Source organism: Boleophthalmus pectinirostris, unplaced genomic scaffold (genome assembly GCF_026225935.1).
Source record: "Boleophthalmus pectinirostris isolate CB_2022bp ecotype Guang Dong unplaced genomic scaffold, ASM2622593v1 HiC_scaffold_20, whole genome shotgun sequence".
Lineage (NCBI taxonomy): Eukaryota > Metazoa > Chordata > Actinopteri > Gobiiformes > Gobiidae > Boleophthalmus > Boleophthalmus pectinirostris.
The window spans coordinates 9548718-9576106 of NW_026571153.1; the positions used below are offsets into that span (position 1 = coordinate 9548718).

At 41.4% G+C, this 27389-nt stretch overlaps 1 protein-coding gene across 1 annotated transcript in view; it reads left to right on the forward strand.

Annotated features, from left to right (window-relative positions):
* ank2b (ankyrin 2b, neuronal) overlaps window positions 1-26003 on the forward strand; it is a 127837-nt gene extending 101834 nt beyond the window's left edge. The window contains exons 38-48 of the mRNA XM_055156129.1: window positions 3859-3936; window positions 4026-4157; window positions 4251-4400; window positions 4486-4699; window positions 4802-4865; window positions 18934-19023; window positions 19450-19533; window positions 19620-19784; window positions 21087-21275; window positions 21440-21531; window positions 23207-26003. Coding sequence (XP_055012104.1) covers window positions 3859-3936; window positions 4026-4157; window positions 4251-4400; window positions 4486-4699; window positions 4802-4865; window positions 18934-19023; window positions 19450-19533; window positions 19620-19784; window positions 21087-21275; window positions 21440-21531; window positions 23207-23453 — 1505 coding nt within the window. The 3' untranslated portion in view covers window positions 23454-26003. The remainder of the gene's footprint in view (window positions 1-3858; window positions 3937-4025; window positions 4158-4250; window positions 4401-4485; window positions 4700-4801; window positions 4866-18933; window positions 19024-19449; window positions 19534-19619; window positions 19785-21086; window positions 21276-21439; window positions 21532-23206) is intronic.
* Window positions 26004-27389: the final 1386 nt, after the last annotated feature.

A 27389-nucleotide genomic window follows, 5' to 3' on the forward strand; every position in this document is an offset into this window, starting at 1 on the left:
GTGGTGACAGCTCTGACAGCCTCAAACATGAGGCTGCTGCTGAATCACTCACAAGTGCCAGTTCTGCAGATGGGACTCCTCACCTCAGTTCAGAGGAGAGCTGCAAACACGAGGGTCTGGCCTCTCCAGGCACCAGTCCTGAGAGTATCTGTATTTCTCCCCAAAGTGGACAGACTGCCTCGTCTGTATCTGCAACAAAGAAAAACGAACCTAAAGACACAGAGAAATCTGGAGACTCTGGTCTAGGGACCACTGCTGACCAGTTGTCTGCTGAGCTGACCCTCCCTGTGTCTTCAAGCGAGGCTGCAGATGATCACACAACAAGTGAGTCCATATCTGTTATGAAGAGCCAATCAAAGCCAAGTAAACCTCACAAGCTCACAAAACGAATATCAGAGACAGTAGAATCATTTCTTAGTGATGACGAGAGTCCTGATCGTCAGATAGACATGCCATTTGGTTATACAGTGCCTAGATCCTCCTCTCAGCGCCAGGACAGTTTAGAGCTGCCTTTAAAAACTGACTCAGATGTTCTCAGCCCATTAGCTGATGACTCTTATACAATAAGCCACAAAGACTCTCTAGAAGGTAGTCCCCTCATGGAAGAGGCCTCCTCCCATAAGTCCCCTGACTCAATAGAACCTAGTCCCACCAAGGAGTCCCCACCTCATGACTCCTTAGAGAGCAGCCCTGTAGAAAATAAAACTCTCCCACTCTTTCCTCAAACACTAGATCCACCTAGTGCCATTTCTAGACTACCAGAGCCTTCTAAACCTAAAGAATCCCTCCAAGATGCCTTACGGTGTAGACTGCAAAAGGAGCGTGATCCTAGTGCTGATGATGACAGTTGTGAGCAGACATCTCAGAGGACAAGTTCTGGTAAGAGTCCTATCACCCCCGAAACCCCTAGTTCTGAAGAGGTAAGTTATGAGGTCATACTCAACCCCCCTGAGCACTCATTACTGTCAGTCCAAATCAAACCTGCTGTCATCCCCGAAGATGGAGAAGAAGAAGACAGCTCAGAAGCTAAGAGAAAGTTCACCCCAGAGGAAGAAATGTTTAAAATGGCAGCCAAAATAAAAACATTTGAGGAAATGGAGCAAGATGCAAAGAACAAAAAGAATGCTAGAAAAGATTTGTATACCACAGCAGAATCTAAAACAGGGGATGACAGCCATGAAATGTTAGAATCCAAAAGTGAGGAACTACCACAAAGTGCCTATGGTCTCAACAGACCTACAGAAGATGCAGAGTTAGCTCTATTTGTTGAACCTACTATTAAAATACAACCTCCCTCTCCTTTTTCAGCAGGTTTGCATGATGGATCCAACAGCAAAGAAGTCACAAACACAACATCCACCAAATCAGAGGGACCTCAGTCTGTCTCAGATGTTAGTAAAGTACCTGCTGACAGCAAAACCGAGGACAAGAAGAAAGACTGTGAAAGAGCATCCATTGAAATCAAAGACATTACAAAATTAGAACAAAACACATCTACTAAGCCATCAAGTCATTTAGCTACATCTGATGAGAAGGGTCAAACGTGTGCAGCAGAGGCACCTAGAACTGAGTCAAAGGGTGTTACTGCTAAAGCTGACCCTAACTCATGGACTTCTGCGTGTGAGGATGATGATGCTTTTGTAGCCCGTGTTCAAGAAGAAGAACAGAAGATACTGAACCTGGTCGTAGATCGTCAATCTGTCCAAGCCACACCTGATAGAACACCTACAGAAGAGAGCACACCAACCAGTGAGCCCAACCCTTTCCTCTTCCAAGAGGGAAAGCTCTTTGAGATGACACGCAGTGGGGCAATTGATATGACTAAAAGGAGTTATGAGGAGGAAGGGGGTGGTTTTGCCTTTTTTCAAATTGGTGAACAATCTTTAGAGGATGAGGCTTCACAAGAAGGCCAAAGATCGGCAGCTGCAGAGGCTGATGTTGGCCTCAATCTAACACTAGAGGTTAAGACTGAGGAAGATGAAAAGACTAAAAAAAGTAGTGATCTTATTTCATCCCTGCCCGAAGGGGATGAAACCACCAATAAAAATGATGTCTCAAAATCTAAAATACCTAAAATGGGGGTATCTGTTTCATCCAAGTCAAAAACAGATCGAACATCTGATGGTTTAGAGACCAAAACAGATAAGCATTTAAGTGAAACATCTTTAGAAATAGATAATAGCTCATCTGGTCAAATGATAGCTAATGTACAGACCGCTGAAACTACTGTTACTAGATCTGTTTACTCAGAGCAGGGACAAGAGTCCTCCGATTCCTCTCCAGAAGAACAACAAGCTGCAGTAGAAAGTACCAAAACCTCAGCCAAATCAAAAGAAACTAGCTCTTTAAGTGTTAAAAAGACTCCTGTAAAATCACAGGTTAAATCTTCCTCACAAGTTCGGGCTAAAACCACTACCCCATCCTCCTCAGCTGTTAAAAAAGAAGTATCATCAGACTCCAAATCTAGAATTCCTGTCAAGGCTAGTAGTCAAAAGGCTGACTCCCCTGCGAAACGCACAGAAACTGGGCAGGACAAGAAGCTCAAGCCTCCTGTAAAGAAGGATTCAAGGAGGAAATCTGAGACAGATGCTGGTCCCTCTGTTGAGCTGAAAACAAAGACCTCCTCTGCGAAAGCCAAGAGCTTCTGTGAAGGAGACTCTACCAAGCCATCTCCTAAAAAGGAACACGGGTCGTCCCTTGAGTGTGGAGTCCGCCAAGTCCAAAGGTTTCCAATCTAAACTGCCGGTCAGAGGCAAAAGTGGCCAATCATCACATTCTACAACACCAAGCTCAGATAAAAATACAGCTGGCAAACAATCTTTTGAATTCTTTGAAGAAATAAGTGATGAAGCCGCAAAAGTTGTGGAGAGGTTGGCACAGGCCCAGACAGAAAAGGAAATAGAGGCAGCTGCTGCCAACTCAGATGATGAGAGCAGTCTCATCGAAGCATCTGTCCTAGAGAGGGAAGCCTTCACTGAGATGCAGTTCCCTCCCTCAGGAGCCGTCTTTCCCATTAGACCTCTTTGGGATGACCCTGTTGAGACACAGATGCAGCGAATCCCAGATGATAAAGTCTCAAGTCAAGGTATCCCCCCTGTTTAAGGGGCTATTCTCTCTCTTGTGCCATTAGATTACTTTAGCTGTAAAGGTGCTGCCTCTCTGTCTCTTGTAGTTGATTCCCATTGTAGTGGAAGAATCCTTGTGGCTGTCCATTCAGCTGTGTTTCTGTTTGTCTTTTTCCTTATGTGCTAAAATCTCAAGATTGACTTAAAGGCTTTTAGTAATTGGGTTTATCTGTTTAATGAGCAATATGCTGTAGTATAACTTTGTCAGTAGTCTTAGACATTTCTTTACTATTTAAACAATGCACTAATTTAAAAAATGATTGTTTAACCTTTGGGGCATCTCAGAAATGTGCTTATCTTTTGGCCCCATTTGGCCCCCCAATAAACGCTAAAAGAATTATATTGATATATTATAATATAGAAATACTATTACCATATTGTTTATCTGACATCTGACGCACAATAAGGAGTAGAAATTCCAAATCTATGTGAGAGCTTGTTAAATAAAGAATTCAAAAACATAAACTTAAAAATTGGATAAATTTTCAATTCCTAACAGTAATTTTAGTCCAAGACCTAGGCTGCTTCCCAAAGGAGGAGCTCTGGTACCTTTTCACCATTTAACTTTGTCAGCTGACTTATTGTATAGAGACTCCCAAATGAAAAGAATTGCACATAGTGAATATTTAGGGCCCATGATGCTCTAAGGGTTAAGGAAGCCAGTGAAGATCATGTTTCTCTATGTTAGCTGTAAGAGAGACTGGCATTGATGGTTTATCTGGTGGCATTGCAGTAGATCCACAGGATGAAGCCGAGAGACAAGAGCACCGGTTGGCCCTAATCGCTGATCATTTGGGCTTTAGTTGGACAGGTAGGAAATAATGTGACCCTTATTTAAATGACTATATATTGTATTTAAATGACTATATATCATTTTTATTTTTAATCATTTTTATACAGAATTGGCACGTGAACTGAACTTTAGTGAAGATAGAATAAACCTAATCAGGGCGGAATACCCAAACTCACTGCAAGATCAAAGCCATGCCCTTTTGAGGTTCTGGGCAGAGCAGGAAGGAAGCCAAACACCAGGTAAACCTGAAGGATTTTATGCATTGTTGATTTATTAAGAGTTGTTGACAATCTTTTAATTATTATCATTTACTTTTTTTTTTTTTTATACAGAAACCACATTAATCAAAAGACTTACTTCAATTAACCGTATGGACATAGTTCATCTCATTGAAACCAAGATCATGAAATCCACTCAGGATGAGACATCATCACAAACCTATGCAGAAATAGAACAAACCATAGCCCTTGATCACAGTGAAGGTAAGTCTTACATCAAAAATGACAAACCTTTTGACACAAACCACTTTCATAACCGTAGTTTTCCCACCCAATATATTCTTCTCAGGTTTCTCTGCTCTTCATGAAGATATTGACAGTCCAAGACCAGGTCGCCGTACAGAGACTACTTGTAAGAGTCCGCAGACAGGACAGGCTGTACCCATGGTGTCCTCAGAGGATCTGTCCTCCAGCTGGTCGTCACTCCCAGAGACAACAGGACGATCAGAAACAGACCTTATTAGAAGTGTCCAGAAAGGAAGAATACAAAAGGAGATGGAAATGTGAGTATTTTTGAATAAAGGCCCATGTGGTTTGTAAACTAGTAATCTAGACTGTTGTGTCTTATTGCTATTTTTGAGATATTTTCTTCTTTTCTTCTGCAGTTCATCACAAGGAATATATGAGGAAGTGGGAGACCCATCTCTACACACAGGGAGTTTGAAACAAGTAAGTCCTTTCTTCACAGTGTACCGAACATCCCCCTACAGTCTCCGATCCCTTGTCATTGACCCAGTGTATAAAGGCGGGCCCAAGCTTTGTGCCCAAGTTGCTCCGTCTCCAGACATCACCATTGATTCAAGTGAAATTGAAGGGGCAGAGGGATCTGATGGGGCAGAAGGGGGAGAAGATTGGAGTCTTGAGTGTTTACGAACCGGCAGCATGGAACAGAATCCACAGCATTTGTCAGTAATAACTTGGAGAGACTCTGCCAACATCTCGCGTACCGGTGTTTGTGAAAGTCGACCACTGTCACTAACTGACTTTGGAGATACTTTGACTGAATGTGAAGAAGCAGAACAGGACTTCAGAAAACTGTCTATAGAGTTCACTGAAAACAGTGAGGCAACAAAAAGTAAAGAATCAACTAGTGAAACCACTTCCATTCCTCTAACTACTGGGGAAGACCCAAGTAAGACAGGGCACATGGAGGAAGTTTCTCAACGTCTCTACAAAGTTCTGTATGGATTTAAAACTGATCCAAGTGATTCCACCAACATGGCCGACACTGCTGAACAAGCAATTCAGTGTGAGCCAGGAGGATTTGAGAGTGATACTTTTGCTGATTATGTTTCAGACACTTTTGTAGAAGACAACGTGGTTAAAATAATGCCTGGGGAAGAAGACGCTTGTGGTCTTCCTTCTGAAATATGTTCACCTGATAATAACCAAGCTACTTTAAGTTTGTTGCCTCCACACTCAGGAGATGTCTGCCTCGAAACATTACACAACTCAACCTTTGAAAACATAGATTATTTTGATGAAGAAGTCACAACTCAGCTTGAAGAGGAAAATACTCCTGAAAGTGACCATGCAAGGACTAGCATCTTTAGTCTCACAGTTGAAACATATATCTCTGGTGCCTGTGGGGGCTCTGCAGATGAAGACACAGATCAAATCACTGACACTTTAGATGTTAGCTATAGCAGATCATCTTCGTTATGTGATTCACTCTTAAGAATGCCTAGTCCACTTGTTTTTGATGCAGATGAGGTCATTCTAGCTGAGAGCAGGGCCTCTTCACCCGAGTCAGTTTCATCCGTAAATGAACTATCACTGCTCTCGCCAGACTCTCCTATTCCCCTTTATAGACCTCTTTCTCCTTTGCCACCCCCAGTGCTGCCATGGGAGTCTGGGGAGACGTGGTCACCCAGTCAGGCACAGTCTCTTCTTTGTGCTCGTGCCATAAAGGTAGAATCTGAGGAAAGGCCATTAACGCCAATGATTTCAAATAAAACTCCATTTGGAAGACCAGTTTCATCAAGCAGTGTTTGCAGTGGTGATATTGAGTCAGCACAATCGTCAGCACAATCATACACAGATATAGAAGACAGGGCATCGTCTCCTGAATCTACTGTTTTAGAGACATACCCATGGCTTTTTACAACAGGTGAGGAATCAACCTTTTTAGCATATCATCAAGAGTCAAGACCATCCTCTCCTGAATCCATAGATCTTTCCTGTACACACAGTCTGCTTCCCCCAGACTCTCCTATCCCAGAGTTTAGTAGATTTACCTCTGAGACCATCTCGTATACGGCATGCAGGTCTTCATCACCTGAGTCCCTCTCATCAGACTTAGAATTCTTTGAGGCTGAACATTCACATTCCCCTTGTCAGAACAGACCATTCTCCCCAGAATCTGGATCATCAGTTAATAAGCATAGGCCACTGTCTCCAGATTCACCTATTCCTGAATTTTACCAAGATTGGCCCGATTCAGTTTTAGCACTCGCTGGTGAGAGACCAACCTCACGTGAGTCAGTATGTTCAGAGGTAGAATTTAGCACAAACTCTCCTTTATTCCAGGATTATGACAGACCAATTTCACCTTCTCCGGTTGATTCTGGAGATGAATCCATGGCAACACAATGTATAACTTCTCATGAAATTTCATTCACTGAGCACATTGTCTCAAGTGATGATCAAATAACAGAATCATTATCAATATATGATAATTCTGCAGAGTTGCTTCCAAGCCATACAAACATTGTAAATATTTCTGATAGTAGTAATTTAACTTCTGAATCAAACACAGATTTCATCACTGACATTGAACGTGCACAAACTGATAATACACAACAGTCAGACACAATGCCTAGTGAACATCTAAGAGAGAAAGGTGAACAAAAGCCCTCTGAAGTGTGTTCAGTAGACCTTACACAGTCTGATAGAGCTAGTTTGTCTGCAGGTGGAACTACAACATTACAAGAATTAGGAGAGAAACTGTCTCAAGAAGAGGGTTTGTCTGTAGAAAAGCTGGAATCAGAGAACATTTATGAAGGGGATAAGAATGTGCTTGAATACCAGGAGGAGGAATCTAAACCAGTGGCAGAGATAGAGGAGCCTTTTAGTGAAATACATGACCCAGTTAGTTTTGTAGAATCACATACAGAAAGGCCATTATCACCTGAATCTGAAACAGAATTCAGAGCCTTCTCACCTGAAACACTAAAGTCTATGAGCCTGTTGAGGTCTGATTCACAGGGCTCTGTAGATTCTGTTGACAAGTGCAATCCTTTGTCCCCAGATTCCCCTGTCCCTCATTTTGAAAGCTTTGTCCAAGAATCCTACCCTCTTTCACTCTCGAGATCACCGTCTCCTCATTCTGTGTCAGATACTGAGTTATTTGATGACAGTATTTCTGCAGCTAAGTCAAGGACATCATCTCCAGATTCAGAGAGTTCTGTAAGAAATCAGCCACTCTCTGCAGACTCTCCTGTTCCTGACTTTAGTAATGACAGTGTATTTACTAATGTTGCTATTTGTAGGTCCTCTTCGCCTGAGTCAGATTCTAGTGATCACAAAGATTTAGTGGAATTTTCTGCAGCAGATTTCAATTATGATGAGAGGTCGTCTTCACCTGAGTTAGCAGAATTTGAGACAAGACATGTTTCTCTTGACAGCACAACTGTAGAATCACAACAAAAGATTGATTCAAGGCAAGAAGATAAAAATGAATTTGTGCCTGCTTTAGAAGAATCAATTTTGGAAGAAGAATCACAGTTTAGTTTGCCAGAAAAGTCAGAACACCCAGTTTTCGAACCTCAAGTCAGTTCAACAGACAATTCAGTGTTATCCTATGATGTAGATCTTTGGAAGCTTATTTCTCATGTAAATGATCCTCAGTATGCAGGGGAAAAACACAAAATAGGTGTACCTAAATCCAGAGAGACAGAGGACGAGGCAGAGTTCAATCAAAGGCCTCTTTCGCCAGACTCAGAAAGTGAATTTACTCTATTGTCATCACTTGAAGAAGCTGGACAGTACAGAGCTGATTCTCCCCAGTCATTAAAGTCTTTAGACAGTCACACAGCATTATCAGCAGACTCCCCAATTTGTCAGTTCTCAGCCTCAGAGTCGGTCTCTCTTCAGCGTCCCCTTTCAGTTTCACCAGAATTGCTAGCATCAGATCTGGAGGACTCTAGTGAATTTATAATGGTTTCCGATGAGAGAGCTCTATCACCAACTTCTGTGTCTTCAGCTATTTTGTCAGCCGACTCACCACTGCCTGACTTCCAGCAAAGCTTACCAGTATCTAATGTTACTTATGGAGTTGAAAGGTCCTCATCTGTTGAATCACTAACCTCTGAAGTAGAGCAAGACCATATCTCTGTTTCGTCTCTTGAAAATAGACCGTTGTCCCCAGATTCTATAGATGGAAAGCCAATCACACCTACATGATTCACCCATTCTGGAAAATGAATTTGCAGTTTTAACACCTCAAGAAAGAACCTCCTCACCAGTTTCAGTAGGTTCAGATTTAGAATTTGCATCTACTTTTCCACTACACTTCGGAGAATCAAGACCTAGCTCTCCTAGATCTGTTGATTCAGGAGATGGGTATAGAGTGGACTTCACCATTGCCTGACTTTCAAATATTGCCACAACCAATAGAATTTACTTCACGTATTGCAGACAGATCCCCATCTCCTCAATCCATATCCGATGACGAATATGACCAATCCATTGTTGATTTAGATTTTCAGAGACCAGACTCACCTGAGTCACATGCTTCAGAGCACACAGAACGAAGCTATGATCAAGACAAAAAATTAAAGGCTATCAGAGTCCCAGTGTTTAGATTAGTTTATGATGCTGAACTTTGGAAGCTTATATCACACATACATGACCCTCAGTATGTTGGGGAAACATATAGCAGCAAGACTGGAGTATTTGAGTATGCTGGAACAAGAATTGAATATGTTCTGGAAGATGCAGCTGTGATGACAGAGCAGTTGGATAAGACTGGGTTAGAGGATATTTTTGATTTGTCTCTGATAGTACAGGACCAATCTCTAAAGCCACAGTCTGAGAGACCATTGTCACCTGATTCAGAAGCAGAATACAGACCTTTTTCACCACAAATGTTGCAGTCCACAAGTCTTTTGAGATCAGATTCTCAAGTCACAGCAGACTCTATAGATGAATGTAAGGCTTTGCCCCCAGATTCTCCAATACCCCAGTTTCACTACTCCATACCTGAAATATGTCCACTAAAATCTTCAAGATCACCATCCCCAAATTCAGTGTCAGATTCTGAACTGGAGTTACATGATGCTACTACTGTACCAAGAGCATCATCTCCTGAATCAGTAGAATCAGCAAGCAACTCTAGACGGCTGTCAGCAGACTCTCCCATACCAGATTTTAGACAGGACTTTCAGAGATCGCTTGGCGTTGGAGAACATATTACGTCCTCTTGTGAGTCACTTTCTTCTCAAAATGATTTACTGTCAGAATCAAATTTGGAAGAATTCAATTGCAATGAGAGGTCAGAATCACCCGAATTTGCAAGCCCAGAAAGTGAAACCGAGACTAGGCCTTTTTCACCAGACTCATTGTCAGAGTATAGACCTTTGTCACCTCAGTCACTCCTCTTAACACCAAAAAGAACACTGTCTCCAGATTCAGTAACATCACTTACAGAATTTAGGCCCCTATCACCCGATTCTCCTATACCTCAGTTTGAAGAGAACGTTATTGTCAATGTAATGTTCCAAGGAAGCAGGTCGCCCTCACTTATCTCTGTAACACCAGATATTGATGTAGAATGTGAATTTTTCGATGAGCCACAAGTTTTCACGCCTAACTCAGATTACGAATTGTGGTCCATTCCGCCTGATTCACCTATACCTGTATTTGAGCCAGCTGAAGAAACTATTTTTGCAACACCGTGCAGATCCAGCTCTCCTGCTTCTGCTTCCTATTCAGATTTAGAATATGGAGATGACTTACTTGAGGAGTTAGATTTTAAGAGAGCATCCTCACCTGATTCAGTATATTCAAGAAATGAAGAACAAGCCTTGCCACCAGACTCACCAGTTCCCCAGTTTGAAAGTAAATTAGTAGAGCGGTTTCCTTCATTTTTTGGTTTTAAGACAGAACGCCAAAAACCTACTCACAAATGCGAGAGCATAGCCTTAGTAAGCCACATTTCTACAGCTCCTCTGAAACTGAAGGGTAGATCGTCATCGCCTGAAGTGAGAAGATCCACATCATCTACACCATTGTCTCCACACACAGTACAGATGACTATTCCAGAGTTTAGACACATTGAACATGATACACCAGTGAAGTCGCTCAGATCTCCTTCACCAGAAATACTGTCATCTGACTCAGAAGTGGACATTGAGTTTGATTCATCTGACTGGTTGGAGGACAGACGATCATCTCCGGAGTCAGGGCCATTATTTAACAGCTGCACTAGGCTTTCTCCTGACTCGCCCGTTCCTCACTTCACACCACTCCTCACATCTACTGAGTTGAGCAATGTCAGGTCTGTCTCTCCCGAGTCAATATCCCCTGATTGGACAGACTCAGATGAAGACTTTGATTCTTCTTTGGGGATTCTAGAAGATAGGGCATCATCTCCAGGTTCACCTGCATCTGTAGAAAAATTCCAACCACCAGACTCACCTATTCCTCAGTTTACACAAATGTTCAAGGAGTTGCCCTCAGCTGACTTGAGATCCAGTTCTCCCGAGTCTGTTTTATCTGATTTACTTGTAGATATGGATTACCAATGGCAAGCAGATTTAGAAAACAGAGCCTTATCTCCTGAGTCTCAAGCATCTAGTAGGCTTAGCAATGATTCTCCTATACCGCAGTTTTGCCAATTTGAGCACAGTGTGTCTGGTAATAGATCAGCATCTCCATTATCAGAATGTTCAGAGATAGAATACATAGTTATAAGCCCTGGTTCACACATGTACAACATTAGACCATCTTCACCTGCATCGGAAGGCACAGATAATGAATTCAGAGGTCTGTCCCCAGATTCACCCATCCCTGATTTTACACCCAGAGCTCCTGAACGTGTTATCATCAATGCTAGCTATAAATCATCCTCTCCTGAATCCATCACATCAGATGTTGAATATTATATTGAAGATCTCATAGTGTATGATGGCAGTGATAATCGACCAAATTCACCTGATTCGATAGAGTTGCAAGAAGAAGAAGTAGAGCAACAGTTTTCATTTGACATATCTGATCAATATACTGAATCTCCAGTGGCAGATATAATACAAACATTTGAAGAAAGTGAAATATTGCCTTCGGAATGTGGTTTGGGTTTATTGGGATCTTTAGAAGCTATATATTCACATGATAAAGCAACATATCCTGAGTCTGATGGTGTAACATCACCAACAGCCACAGACGATAAAACTGTAATAATTTCTAGCACAGAGAAAGAATCGGTTGAGGCTATTGAAGTGGCAGAGTATAACCTAATTTATGAAGCTGAGCTATGGAAACTTATTTCTCAAGTACATGATCCCCAGTACAGAGGAGAGACCTTTCAAAGTAAAACAGGGTTTATGCAATATGTCGGGTCCCGTATAGAATATTTAGGAATTGATCAGCAGGCACCTTCAGAGGAATTTGGTACCACAGAAGAAACTACAGCCTTTGTAAGTGATCAGGACCAAGGACTAAAATATCCATCAGAAATAACTGAACAGGAGGACTTGCATGACAATTTGTATAAAGATACTAAATGCTTATTTGAAGATACTGCTCTCACTTCTTTGAGTTCTCATGAGAACATAGAAGTAAGATATGAGATAGATAGGATCTGCTATTCTCCTGAATCCATAGATGGCAGAGCTATGACCCCTGACACAGCCATTTTACATGAAAGAGCATCATCACCAGAATCTGTCAAATCAATGAATGAACTGAGACCTCTGTCCCCAGATTCCCCTGTGCCAGAATTTAGAACAGCTTTACCACAGTGTGAGACATTTATTAGGTCAGCGTCAGTTTCACCAGAACCTGTAGGCTCTGATATAGACGAGATGTTTATAGATAATGAAACATGGCAATTAGAATCTAGAGGATTATCTCCAGATTCTTTGCATTCAGAGGATGTAGATGAAAAAGACAGATCATTGTCACCCGAGTCGGTGTCAGAATATATACCCATGCCCTTAGAATCAGCAATGCACATGTTAGAACAAAGAACATCTTCTCCAGATTCTCTACCTGAACACAGTGAGCACAGAAACCTATCGCCAGACTCCCCTATCCCGCAATTTACAGTGAACTCTCTAGAAGATTATACCTCTCACTTTAGGTCATCCTCGCCTGAATCCGAGGCTTCTCACTCAGACTATGAACTAACAGTTGTGTCAGGAAAGGCAGGCTATGAGAGAACCTCCTCACCTGACTCTATTGCATCTTACAGAGGGTTCAGAACCTTATCTCCTGATTCACCTGTACCTGAATTTAGGACAATTCTTACACAATGTGAAACAGGTTTAAGACCAGTGTCAGCTTCACCTGAACCTCAAGAAACTGAATCCGATGAGGACTACATGCTGTCAGATAATGAGTCTTTAGCAGAATGTAGAGGCTCATCTCCAGATTCCATGCAATCAGAAGATGTTGATTTAGATTTAGACCGACCACTATCACCTGAATCAGGGTCAGAATACACACCTATGTCATTAGAATCAGCAATGTGCCTGGTCGACAAAAGAGCATCTTCTCCAGACTCTCTGCCTGAACATAGTGAGCACAGACACCTAAGTCCAGACTCCCCTATCCCGCAATTTATAGTGAACTCCCTGGAAGATTATATCCCTCGCTGTAGGTCATCTTCTCCCGAGTCTGAGGCTTCTTACTCAGACTATGAACTAACAGTCATATCAGGAAGGGTTAGTTTTGAGCGAACCTCCTCCAGTGACTCTATTGCATCTTACAGAGGGTTCAGAAACTTATCTCCTGATTCACCTGTTCCTGAATTTAGGACAATTCTTACACAATGTGAAATAGGTTTAAGACCAGTGTCAGCTTCACCTGAACCTCAAGAATCTGAATCCGATGAGGACTACATACTGTCAGATAATGAGTCTTTAGAAGAATGTAGAGGCTCATCTCCAGATTCCATTCAATCAGAAGATGTTGATTTAGACCGACCACTATCACCTGAGTCGGTGTCGGAATACACACCTATGTCATTAGAATCAGCAATGTACATGGTGGAAAAAAGGGCATCTTCTCCAGACTCTCTGCCTGAACATAGTGAGCACAGACACCTAAGTCCAGACTCCCCTATCCCGCAGTTTACAGTGAACTCCCTGCAAGATTATATCCCTCGCTGTAGATCATCTTCACCTGAATCCGAGATTTCTCTCTCAGACTATGAAGTAACAGTCTCATCAGAAACGGTTGGTTATGAGAGAACCTCTTCCCCTGTCTCTGTTACATCTAATGAAGGGTTGCCAGATTCCCCTCTGCCTGAATTTAAAACATTTACCTCAGAATTTATGACGATTTTGAGGTCAACGTCAGTTTCACCTGACTCCATGGGCTCAGATGTAGAGTACTTTCAGCCAGATAATGAGTCCGAAGTAGAATGTAGAGGGCCATCTCCTGATTCCATACAATCAGAAGATGAAAAAGACCGACCATTATCACCAGAGTCTATTTCAGAGTACACCCCTATGTCATTAGAATCAGCAATGAACATGGCTGACCGAACATCTTCTCCAGAATCCCTGCCCGAACACAGTGAGCAGAGGCCCCTGACTCCAGACTCTCCTATTCCGCAGTTTACAGCAGACCAAACAGAACAATATACTCTTTACTTCAGGCCATTGTCTCCTGTGTCAGAGGCTTCATATTCAGACTTTGAAGAAACAGGTTTTTCAGATATTGAGGATTGTGAGAGGCCTTCCTCCCCAGAATCCACAGACTCCGTTAGTGTGTCCAGACACCTTATGGTAGATTCACCCGTGCCAGAGTTCATGAGAATACTGTCGTCCTATTTTATGGATAGGAGCGCTTTGGTTAGATCATCTTCCCCAGTGTCATTCTCCTCTGACTCCGAGTTTACAGCCTTACCTGTTCATTACTGGACAGATCACAGGCCAAGACTAACTAGCCCACAATCAATTTATTCTGATGAGGATTTAGACATAGATCACGGTAGCGCACATATGTTTGCCTCTACCTTATTGTCTGAATATCAAGAACCACACGAATCTGCTATGTTAGTAGAGAGAGCCTCATCACCAGAATCAGTGACATCAGTGAATGAGCTGATGCGCCTTTCCCCAGACTCACCAGTCCCACAGTTTAGTACAGCTATTCCACGATGTGAGACATTTGTGAGATCCGAATCAGTTTCACCAGAACCCATAGGATCTGATATAGAAGAGATGCTTCAAGATGATTCATTATATCACGTAGAGCGCAGAGCCTCATCTCCAGAATCTACACATTCAGAGATCTTAGATGAAAAAGACCGTCCATTGTCTCCTGACTCACTGACAGAAGATATCGCAATGTCCCTGGAATCAGCAATGCACGTGGATCACAACAGAGCATCTTCCCCAGATTCACTTCCAGAAATAAGTAAATATAGTCGTCTCTCTCCAGACTCCCCAATTCCTCAGTTCACAGTGGAGGTGATGGAGGAATATTCCCCTTTTGCCAAATCTTTTCGGTCTTCATCACCAGAGTCTGAGGCTTCATACTCAGATCTTGAATTTTCAACGCATTTGAGAGCATCTGATTACGACAGATGTTCCTCTCCAGAGTCTAGTGAGCACAGAAGCCTAATGACTGATTCACCTGTACCTGAATTTATGAGAATACTGTCATCCTATTTCATGGAGGGTAGTCCATTACTCAGATCAGTCTCGCCTGTATCTGCGACTTCTGACTCAGAGTTTGTAGCTTTGCCTGTTGAGTATTGGATGGATGACAGCCCAAGGCCAATGAGTCCACAATCTATTTACTCTGATGAAGAGGTGGACAATTCTGATTTAACTGGACATTTGAGAGAAGATCTAAGCTTTGTGAGGACCGTTGAGCCAGAAAGACAAGTTCTACTGGGAAGTTTTGATGCTAGAACAGAAGTAAAAGGTCGGAGATCTCAGTTGGAGAAAAGAATGCCAGAAGAGGAGGCTGTCAATCGAGAGCGAGTCATTACAGCAGTCGACACCTCCCAATGGGTAAGAGAAAGAGCATGAGCGTGGAGCTACTCTTGGACAGTTAACCACACACGTTTGGTGGGCTTGGAGTTTTCTTTTTACCACCTAACAAGACAAACACGCATCTTCTCACCAGCAAACGTTTGAAAATAATGTACTACGGGCTGTTTCATACATACCAAGTAGGCATGTAACAATAACTGAAATATCGTGATATCGTATCGTCAAAGTTCTCACAATAATATCGTGGACTATCACAATATATCGCATTACAAGTCTCTTTGTTTAAATTAAGAGTTATGGTGCAGCAATAGCTAAGACAGGGAACTACATAGACCATGATCCTTTGCTCCATTTCAGTGTAGACTACATGAAGAAATAACAGTTCTATGCACTTTTAAGTTTTAGTTCTTTGGGTTAAGTCTTGTCAAGGCATTTTAAGAGGAAAAAGTAGCATATTAACAGTTTTGTTTATGCCTCCACAAAATATCGCAATAATTATCGTACTGTGAGATGTATATTGTGAAAATATCATACCGAGAGATTTGGATATTGTTACATCCCTAATCGTGAGCCTCCCCGCCATATTGTGAGCTTTCCCACGATCTCGCAATAAATATCGTATCGTGAGGTTCAGACTATGATGATATCATATCATGAGACTTGGATATTGTTACACCCTTAATACCGAGCACTGCTAATAGCATGGGAATATCTGTGTAGCTTGTTCAGTTTAAATAATGTCGGTTACGAGTGTGAGGAAGGGGTGGACAATATTGCCACTTTTTTTTTGCCATATTTTACTATAAACTTTACACATAATATTAAAACTTTGCATATCTTCAAAATAACGTTCATATTATTGCCATTATATATTGCCCACCTCTAGTGTGAGTCAAGCTATATAGAGACGATATCAGCTGCATGTGTACAGTAATTGCTTGTTAATTGACAACAAGCAATTCGAGCGTTGATGGCAGTTCAATTCTGTATACCAACCTGTACATTAATACCCTGCTGACCTACAGTGTATTCATCTCCAGGCTTCTAAAGCACAAGATCAGATGCAGGGTTTACAAAAGTCTGCTAAGGCACCACAAGTCAGTACCCCTGTCTCGCCGCTTCCACAAAAGAAAAGCCCACCAATTCCACTGCAGCTCCCGGAGCAGATGACATATTCCACCCACCGGACTGTCACTCCTGTGCTGCCACCAACTGAGCCCTCTATGTCTTCTGAACTCTTCTCACCCATGTCCAGCCACTTCCTCGTACCCCCAGATTACGAAGCCATATTTTTGGGACAGCAAAGCCTTAAGGTGTCAGAGTCTTCGTTAAGTGCTCAACCAGTGCTCAGTCAATCACCAAGCAGCACGGTTAAGTCTCCAGAAGAGTTTGAATTTTCCCCTGATTTCAACAAAGTTCTTGAAGAATTTGACAAAACTGCACAGGAATTTGAATCACCAGAAACAAAACCAGAGTCAGATTCAGATTCTGAGTTCTTTGACTGCAAACAAGCCCTCTCTGACTTGTCTGAGCCAGAGGACATTAAAGCAGAACCGCCATTGGCCTATCGTATTTCAGAACCACCGTCACCAATGCCTGGAAGCAGTCTGGACACAAGTTATCATCACGGAGGCCACGAGTATGCCGCACATCACTTCCTACGGCCGGACGAGTACAAGCGCTTCTCCTCTGGAAGTGAAAGTTTGGGTGAATATGCGTATGATTCGGGAGGTTCACAGACTGCCCTCCCCGGGTGTGAGGAGCTGCCCCCTAGAGGCCAGTCAGGGTACTGTGATGATGATGATGACCTAGGAAGGGTAAGGTCTGAGCATGAGCACAGTGCACTGGTTTGTGGCTGTGGGGCTGAGGTTTGATACAAGTTTGATCATGAATTACTCAAAGGTGTGGCTCACAATGGCTTCTTTGTGCATGTGAGATTTGGACTGTGAAATATGAAACAAACTAAATAAAAACTGTTTTCCAGTTCAGGTAAAGCAAATATGAACTTATTCACATACAGTAACTGTCATTGCAGTGTAAAAAATGGTGTGCTGTGACTGTTATGTTGTTTAAGCTAATGAAGTGCGCTGGAATTCTGCAGGTTTTGAGCTGAGGCTGTGGAAATGAGATAGAAGGACTAAACGTTTGATTGCTCTTACAAATGAAACATGGAGAGCTTTTTATTTACCTTATTTTTCGGACTATAATTTGCACCGGACTATAAGTCGCACATTTTGGGGGAAATTTACCTTATAAAATCAGAGACCAGGAAACAACATTTCATCATGAAAGGAAAGTTATAGTAATAACAATAGAACAGAGAACAACAGGTTGTTAACATCATATATGAACAGTTCTGTTGTGGAAAAAATTATATATCTCTTGAAGATAAATAATTAATCAATTTGCGAAGCTCGATGAGTTTTTGGAATATAGACCAAGGTTTATTCTTGTTACAGCAGATATGGACAGGGCCTCGGCCTGTTCCGGCCAAAGCCCAACAGCCTCTCACCCTGTCTCTCCCATGTCCCCTCCTGAGCATTTGAGCTCTCAGTATTTATACAGAAATACAAGTTACATATATATCAATGCAGAGTGACTTTGGTTTCAGAGGCTGGTACTAAATTAACATACAGTTGATGATAACAAGAGGCTTCCTGAAGGCGGAGACAGTTGTGCCTGATGAACCTTTACACATGTTAATGACTGGTCTGGGTTTCAGGTAGAAATCACATTAATTTACACAAGACAGTTTGAGAGAAATCTTTCCACAATGTACATTTCTATCACAGTTCTTATAGTATATTTAGTTCAGATAACTATAGCATAAACAATAGAACAAGTTTACCAAACTCTCCATCTCACTTCAAATCACTAAATCCATGTAGCTGTCGTCAGACTCAGCTTCAGTTCCAGTTAGAATTATTTTCCGGCCTTTCTGAATCCCGACAGGATGGTTTCGATTGTCACTGAAGCCCAAGCTTTGTCAATCCATCCAGTAACTTCCAGGAAAGTTACATGGCGCACCATCCCAGTTATGAAGCTGTGTTCTCCATCCCCGCTTTCCACCAGTCGCTCACAAGTTTCTCGCTCACTCCAAACATTCTGCTGCTTTATTACTGTTTTCAGCTACATATCTCACTAATGCAGCAGGACAGAGGCTCTTTGTGCAGGAGACATGCGCAGTAGAGCCAAGTGACAGTGGTAATATATAAGTCGCACTGGACTTTAAGTCGCAGGACCAACCAAACCATGAAAAAAAGTGCATCTTATAGTCCGAAAAATAGAGTATGCATGATTTATGTTGTTTCACTGAATTTATTCCCAAGATAACAGGTTTGGCATTTATGTTGAATCGTTCCCCCAGGCATAAAAATGTTTCTATTCCTGCTTGCTGATCCAGATGCATGTGCGCTAACATACAACTCCCTTCTCTTCATCTCACTTCAGTCGTTCATATCCACATTTGTCATTGTCTCATTCTATTTGCTGCGACTGTGAGGTTAAGAGAAAAGGAGTCTCTTGCCCTGTGCTGCAGAATGTCATTGACGTGTTACTGTCTCCAGGAGATAGCAGAGGAGCTAGGGGCTCTGTCTGATAGTTCAGAAGAAGAGATACTGACCACCAGAGTGGTCCGAAGAAGAGTTATCATTCAGGTAAACAAACAGGATTCAGCTTGTCCGTCCAGCAATACAACACCGGTGTGGGGTTTTGGTTCACAGATAACTTTTCTTTTTGATTTTTGTGGATCTTTTGTTGAGATTTTGTTGTCTATGTTGTTGGTGTACTGCATGGGTTACACATTTACATTTTTTTTGCTTCCTAATTTTTAAAAGTAAGATTTTCTTTTCCTGTTGGTGTTTGGGCATTTACGGCTATCAAGCTGCTTCCAGTTTTTGAGGCAGTTCCACATTTTGCAGCAGATTTTAGGTCGGTTATTGTCCCTTCATGGTGGAGATGTGAAACTGCAAATATTGGAGAATGTTTTGTGTTTGAAGTGAAAAGCAAAATATACAGAAAATCTAAATATAGGTCTTTCTATTATACATTTGAGCTGAGTGTCTTTGTGTTTGTTTTGATAGGCGGACACGTTACCAGAAATCCCACCACAGACTGTTACTGAGGAGCAGTACACGGACGAGCACGGAAACATGGTGGTCAAGAAGGTGAAAACTATTACCTTTTATATTACATTTTAGACAATGGATATTTAACACACAGATATATAACATTTACACTTTTGTCTTATCAGATTACGCGGAAGGTGATTCGGAAGTATGTGTCTCCAGACGGCCTGGAGACACAGGAAGTGACGATGGAAGGGTCTCAGCAGGACATGGTTCGGATAGACGAGGGAGACACGGTGTCGAAGGTGATCAAGAGGACAGTCCTGCACAGTGAAGGGGAGCAGAGAGAGGTCAGTGGGCATCAGTTTACAGGCCTATATACATGAACTCCTACTGTCTTGTTCTGTCTGTTCGTGGAGATGTTACTGCTTTGTCTGGAATGTTCCACAGTATGGTAGGTCTGTCTTTAGTTGGGTGTGCAAAAATATTGAATTATTGATATATTGTATTGTTTAATTTGATGATACAGTATTGGTATTTTGGGCTGCTGTATCGATATATTGCCAGGAGTATTTTTTAGGTATATTTTACTAAATTATTTTGTCTAAAATCTACAATTGTGTTGACATTTTAACTGTTTTGAATAAAATGGGTGATTTTCATATTCACTTTGCACAAACTCACTGGACTTTTACTATCACAGCCATGATTTATACTTTGTTTTCCACTGAACCGTATTGAATCGTATTGAATCAAAAGTGCACTGTATTGTATCGTGAGCTATGTATCATATCGGCAACATCTTAAAAGATACCCAGCCCGAGTCTTTAGCAATGTAAACATCTGTAATTGAAGAAACTCAAGATAGTTCCATTTCTGTGAAAACACATACGGCCCTTTGGATGACTCTGACTGGCTCATTTAAGCTCATTTGGAATTATAAAATAAACATATTTTATCATTTTACCTCATGCATGGACTAAAGTTGCATTGCTTTTATTTTAGAGGTGTTTCTTAATGACATTTTTTGTAGGGCAGCCTCACTTTTTCATTGCTTAGTCACAACATAAACTTACCAATCTGACCAACTCATCAAAACAATGATATTTACTGCTTTTTATAAAGAAATACAATTAATAATACACTGGAAAAAAAACAATATCTAGTTAAAAATGACTTAAATTAAGAAAATGTTACTTTATTTGAGTTGATTGAACTTGACAAGTAAAATGATCTACCATTGGAGTAAGTGTTTGGTTCTTAATTCAAACCACTTTCGATTTTGTTTCTTATTTTAAGTGCAAAACTTGTTTTTCTTATTTTAAGTGTAGCAAGATGTATATTTATATTTTAAGTACAAAAAGTCTTATTCCACTGGCAGATCATTTTTCTTGTCAAGTGAAATTTACTCAAATCATGATAAAACTTTCTTAATTCAAGTCATTTTAACTTGACTAGATTTTGTTTTTTGCACTGTATGCAGAATTGAGTTAAGCATTTTGGCCCGGCCCTTCACAATATTTTCTGTTTCTCAAAAAATCATTACCCGCCCCTGCTGTAGAACTTTCTAGAGAGAGCTACAACTACTCCATGGACACAAGTAGGAAATGTCACGCAGTGCACCTTTAACAGTCGTTCCATTGCGTCCACAGTTGAGCTTCTCCGAGCCGCTGTCTCTGGGCGCTGCCAGAGCTTCGGAGTTTGAGTCGGAGCCGGTGCAAGGTCGGAAAGTCAGTAAAGTGGTGAAGACGACGGTGGTGAGAGGAGAGCGGCTGGAGAAGCAGACAGGAGAGTCGTCGCTGGCCTCAGATCTGCCCTCAGCCAGAGAGGACTTTGAGAAGGTCAGTCACAGCACATGTAGTTAAATTGTAATTTTATTTCATTGTGACTAAGCATTCCTATAGTATATTCTGATGAAATAACCTTTTTTTCAGTTTCTAGTCATTTGTGTTAAAGCCGCTTGAATCTTGAAGTATATTTTGACATGTTGCTGATTCGTCCTCAGGCGTTGGTCTATGCGGGGGGCTTTGGGAAAGTGCAGCTCCCTCATGTAAGAGAGAGGGAGATTGTACAAGAGGACGGTTCTGTAGTCAAAAGGTCTGAGCATGGGAGTGACTAACAGAGCTCAAAGCATGTCCAGATCCCTACAAATGTGTTTTCTAAATACAGTGTGTTAAGTAAAAAATAGTCAGACTGCTGCGTTTAGGGCTCAACTAACTGTTATGGTTTGTTAAAAATATTTTCTCACTGTAGGATTTCTTCAACAAACATTAAAGAGAGGATTTTACACTTCAGTGAAGCACTAACTGCTAACACATAACATGTTTATATCACCATAAGAGTAGTCATACTTAGGTCCATAGTAGTGGTAGTTTCTGTAGGGCCGTAGTAGTAGTAGTTACTGTAGGTCCGTAGTAGTAGTTACTGTATGTCCATAGTAGTAGTAGTTACTGTATGTCCGTAGTAGTAGTTACTGTAGGTCCATAGTAGTAGTCTGTAGGTCCATAGTAGTAGTAGTTACTGTAGGTCCATAGTAGTAGTTCCTGTAGGTCCGTAGTAGTAGTAGTTACTGTATGTCCGTAGTAGTAGTAGTTACTGTAGGTCCATAGTAGTAGTTCCTGTAGGTCCATAGTAGTAGTAGTTACTGTAGGTCCATAGTAGTAGTAGTTTCTGTATGTCCGTAGTAGTAGTAGTAGTTACTGTAGGTCCATAGTAGTAGTAGTTACTGTAGGTCCATAGTAGTAGTTCCTGTATGTCCGTAGTAGTAGTAGTTTCTGTATGTCCGTAGTAGTAGTAGTTTCTGTATGTCCGTAGTAGTAGTAGTTTCTGTATGTCCATAGTAGTAGTTACTATAGTAGTCCGTAGTAGTAGTTTCTGTATGTCCGTAGTAGTAGTAGTTAGGGCCATAGTAGTAGTAGTAGTTTCTGTAGGTCCATAATTAATTCCTCCTTTGTGGATTAATTCTGTTCACTGTTTACATCACTCAAATAATCTGTCATGTGGTTTGTGTGATTTGACCTGTTCCTAACTTACCTGCTAAGATGAGCCCAGTGAGTAAAATGAAGAAACGGATAACAATTCTTTTTTTCAGTTTTCATTTTCGTTCCCTTTCCCATGTCCGTGACTTAAACTACGATGCGGGACTTTGCGCCGCATACGGACTGAACCAGGACTGAACCAGGACTGAACCAGGATTAAACTAGGTCTAAACCAGGACTGAGTGTAGGGACGGGCCCAGAGGTGTGCCCGCATAGACTGTTGGGTTATGAGGTCTGAGACCAGGACTAGACCGGGACTGAGAACAGGACCAAACAGGGACTGAGAACGGGACCAGACCGGGAATGAGACCAGGACCAGATCAGGACTGAGACCGAGTGACTGACTGAGGTTCAGTCCTGGTTCAGTTTGTATGCGGCGCAAAAGTCCGGCATCGCACTTTAAGTCACGGAAACAGGCTGTTATCCGTTTTATCCATTATTCATTTAAACACTAAATCAAAAACTGATAAAACAAATTGTTATCTGTTTTTTCATTTGGTTTTGGAGACAAATAATGAACAAAATACTTGTTTTTTCATTTCCTTTTGTGGTTTTATATTGAAAAACAAATGAACGATACGCGGATTCTTAATACTTGCTATTTTCTACACAACAGTCGAAATTCTTCAAAAGTTTAAACTAATAATAATAATGATCTTGATGCTAATACTACACTTAGATTAACATGAACATAATCTTACTCTTTCTCTGTCCCTCTCTGTCCGTTTCTACAGAAGTCAGATGCGTAAGGCGCGCACCCAGAAGAGGACCGTGGTGAGGGACGAGCGAGGCAAGCAGGTGCACCTGGAGCGAGAGGACGACACCCCCTACGCCCTGCAACCCGACGTACTACAGCAGCACCTCCACAGGCTGCTACTGCAATACTGCCAGGACCAGGAACACAGGGGGCGGATACGCAAGGACCAGAGCCAATCAGAGAGAGAGGAGGAAGAGGGGGAGGAGGAGGAGAGCTCCGAGTGAACTCCGAACCTCTCCGATACGTCGAAGTGAAAGGAGCGTAATTCCCAAAGGTCTTGATTGTTTTGTGACCAAAGATAGTTGTTTTTTGTCGATGGAGCTTCAGTTGCAGTTTGATTGACAGCAGGGCGTTGGGGACGGTAGATTTCAGCGGACGGACTTTGCCTCACGTGGACCTCTTCTGGACGACAAATAAAAAATGAAAAACTTTTGTAAAGCTTTGTACATAGAGGGAATCGCGCTTGAAAAAAGGAGAGAAGCATTTACAACATTTGCCCCATAGAGCTGCTGTACTGTTACGGAGCAGAGCTGGAGACCGGGCCGGACTCTGTTCACTTCACACCTTCCAGTCTTCCCATAATGCATCTGCCCTTCTCGTGTGTGTGCGTGTGTGTCCTCGTGTTGTGCGCTCACATCGGTCGGGTCATACAGAGCAGTCACTCGTGTGTGTAAATGATCAAAAGTAATGATGAATGTTGTGTTGAGATTCAAAGCAGGAGAAGCACTTAAACTCCACGTTCAGCTGCCGAGCCTTTACTGGATGAAGCCGGCTGAGTTTAGCATCAGCAAAGCCCGAGGTCTGTCCACAAGTTTGAACCATAGACTGTACTGAAAAAAAGTTCAATACAAATCTCTGTAACGTCACGATCCTGCTGTTTTAATTTAGCTATTTTCCCCGAGGTCACTCCATAAAATCTGAAGGTGAACCCAAGATGCGTTGTATTGTTTTCAGTCTCCTGTGCTCATTGTCGCATGGGCCCAAAAATACAGGCAAGCTCCTCCCACCCGCGCGACGTATGTAATGTGGACGACATGGAGAGTTTGGACCAATCAGAGCCAATCAGAGTTCTGCGTCGCCTCAACACACACTGCCACCGTCGCCTTGTCGCCGTCGTTTTTGATTTATGGATTTATGTCGAAGTTTATGCACCTCGAAGTAATTCACCGCCACAACTCTTGGAGCCTAGGATTTTAAAATGCTGTTCGTGTAAACAAAATGAAGTGGTGTACCGAAGTGGAGCACTGGAAATGTCTGTAGAGCGGATTTAGAGAGGACCAATCACAGCCCTTATTGTCTGCGTCGCCTTCCTTTGCTGTCTGCGTCGGTTCAACGCGTAGGTAGAAAATTTTGGAGGTGCACATCGGTCAAGGGGTTCAAGGCGTTGCAAACTCTCTGCGTCACACTGACAATTTGATGCAAGACTATAAACTGGGCTTAAGTCTTACAAAGCTAAGTTTTAGGGGTTTTGACGATTTAAAAATGTAGTTTATGCTGTGAAAATGGAAAAGAATCCTAAAAAATACAACCTTTGTGAAAGTTGTGGATGCCCCTGTCAGCCAACCACAGTTTGAATTCCCAAAAAATGCATTGCGCTCTATGGGAAAAGTCATTCTGGGCCCAAGCTTCCGGGAGCTTCAGTACCTGGAGCAGCCGCTAGTCCGTCTCGAACCAGGACAGAGGGGGAGGGGCTTACCAGTTTTTATTATAGATCCATGGGTCACTCCAGCTAGCATCAACAACAGGTGCGATTGACAGCGCTGCTAAGCACTCGCCTTCAACACCCTCCCTTCAGGTTGGCTCTTTCGTTGCTCTGATGCTCCAAATACACCAAATTCACTCGTATAACTGCAAGCCTCGATGAGCTTCATTTGACTGGAGCTGAACGTTATGGCGACGTCACACTCCTTTAGTCCACTTCTTTATACAGTCTATGGTTTGAATACAACTCTGTTAAGTACATTTATTAACTATTTTACTCATGACATGACAAAAATAGAGTTTAGAAATCTTAGAAATGGTAATTACAATGAAAGGTGACACTTCTAACTAAATGTAGAGCATCCCAAAACACTTTGAACTGAATTTAGGCATAGAGGAGGATGAAATGAGTTTTTAGAATTTGATAGTTCTTCACCCTGAACTGGATAGCACTTGTAGCGTCCCACAATTATGAGAAAAACATTGTATTTTAGCTGTATTCCGATAGGTCATAATCATAATAATTTTGCAATAATCCTCGCAGGTTTCTAGAAGCATTGCCAGACAGAGTTCGCCTTTGCTCTAGTTGTGATCTCAGCCGGCCCAGTCCTTGTCCAGAGCACTCCACTTCGCTTTAACCCCCCCCGTCCCACCAGAGCTCCCGATCACCTCTTCACTTTGTATCTTATTTATTTATTTTGCTGTCCACGTGATGGCTGTGGCGACATTTGCGTGTGTGCTTGAATGTGTTTCGAAGTATAGACAATGGAACGTTTTTATCACTGTAGAAAATACATGAATTATGCTCATATGTCATAAGTATGTTTGGTGTGAATCTCCAGTTTCAGACTAAAAAGGAACAAAACCAAACGATCCACATCTTGTCATTTGCTGGATGTGAACAAAGAGAATAAAATAATAATAATAATAATAATAATTGGTTTATTAAAAAGCATCTTGTTTCCACTATATCATAATACCAGTGCAAATACCTATGCGGGCATGTACAAGTTTATCAAATGACTACTAAAAACGCTAACCTAGCAGCTGCAGTGTGTACATGGCAGACAATAAAACTGTTCATGTGTCAAAGCACGACTCTGAGTCTTTCTTTTAAAGTAACTAAGTAAGTAAAGTTAATTATTATATTGCAAATGTAGATTTTGGTGTGAGATTGGTTTATTTAAAGGTCTATATTTTACAAAATTGACTTTCCTGAGCTTGTTAGAATGCTGTTAGATCCTCGAAAACGTACCATAAATGTGTTTTGTTTCTTTCACACATGTTTGAGTAATTCTGCGTTATTAGGCCTGTCTATATCTCAGCTCAAAATGCTCTGTTCCACCTTGTGATGTCATGAAGATATAGTTTTCAAGTTAGCAGCTACATTTTACCTTTAGTCCAGTAGAGGTTTGCAGTTCCAGGGCTGAAATTATCCAAAAGTGAAGGTGCATGGAGTTTAAAAACACAGTGGAGCACTTCCTGTATTACCACATGACATCATAAGGTGGGATGAAGTGTTTTCAGTCTGAGAGAGGAAGGGTTTGTGTGTTAAACATGTTGGAATGAAACAAAACATAACTCCGTGTATGTTTTTGATGAGGAAACTGAAGTGGATAAATTTCCCTTCTTGTGTTCAGTGAGTTCTTCTTAACTCAGGGGTGTCCAAACTTTTTTCATCAAGGGCCACATACAGACAGACGAAGCAGAGGGCCGATTGAGGGCCGTAGACTGGTGCTCAATACAGTGAATAATTGAAATATGCGCAGGTTTAACATGTTAAAATTACCTTTTATTCATTCTAAGATCCTTAAAAAACACTAAATATTAACTTTATCAAGGTAGATTTTCAAAAAACTTGCAGTAAAAAGTTAATTTGGACATGCCTGTCTTAATGTATTCATGCAATTCACCACTTTCAGACGGAAAGAACGAGTCTACTTGTCGTGTTTAAGGTTTTAACAACGGTAGAAAACGGTGTGTTCATCTCGTTTTTATTGAAATTCTTACACAAGACACAGAAAAACATTTTTACCTTCCATGAATGCACAAGCTCCTGTTGGCCATACTTCTCTGGAAATTCTAAAACTAAACAAATTAAACGAAACTAATTCAAAACTAAATGAACATTACACTAAATACAAATGATGAAATATAGTAATGTAATCCTAAATCTGCTGTAACATGCAATCAATAAATATAAATCAAATTATATTATGACTGAATCTGAGCTAGAAAATGGCACCAACAGAAAAAATATTATAACAGATGAGGGAAATATTAGCCCTTTAATAAAATGTAAATAAATACTTGTTTAAATGTGAAAGAGGAACAGAACAAGCAATGACCAGAAATACAATCCTGATATTTGTCCAGAAAGAAAGACATTTTTACTGTAACTGTTTTATTGTACTTTTATTTTATTCATTTTATTTTTTACACCTGAAATGGCATATTGT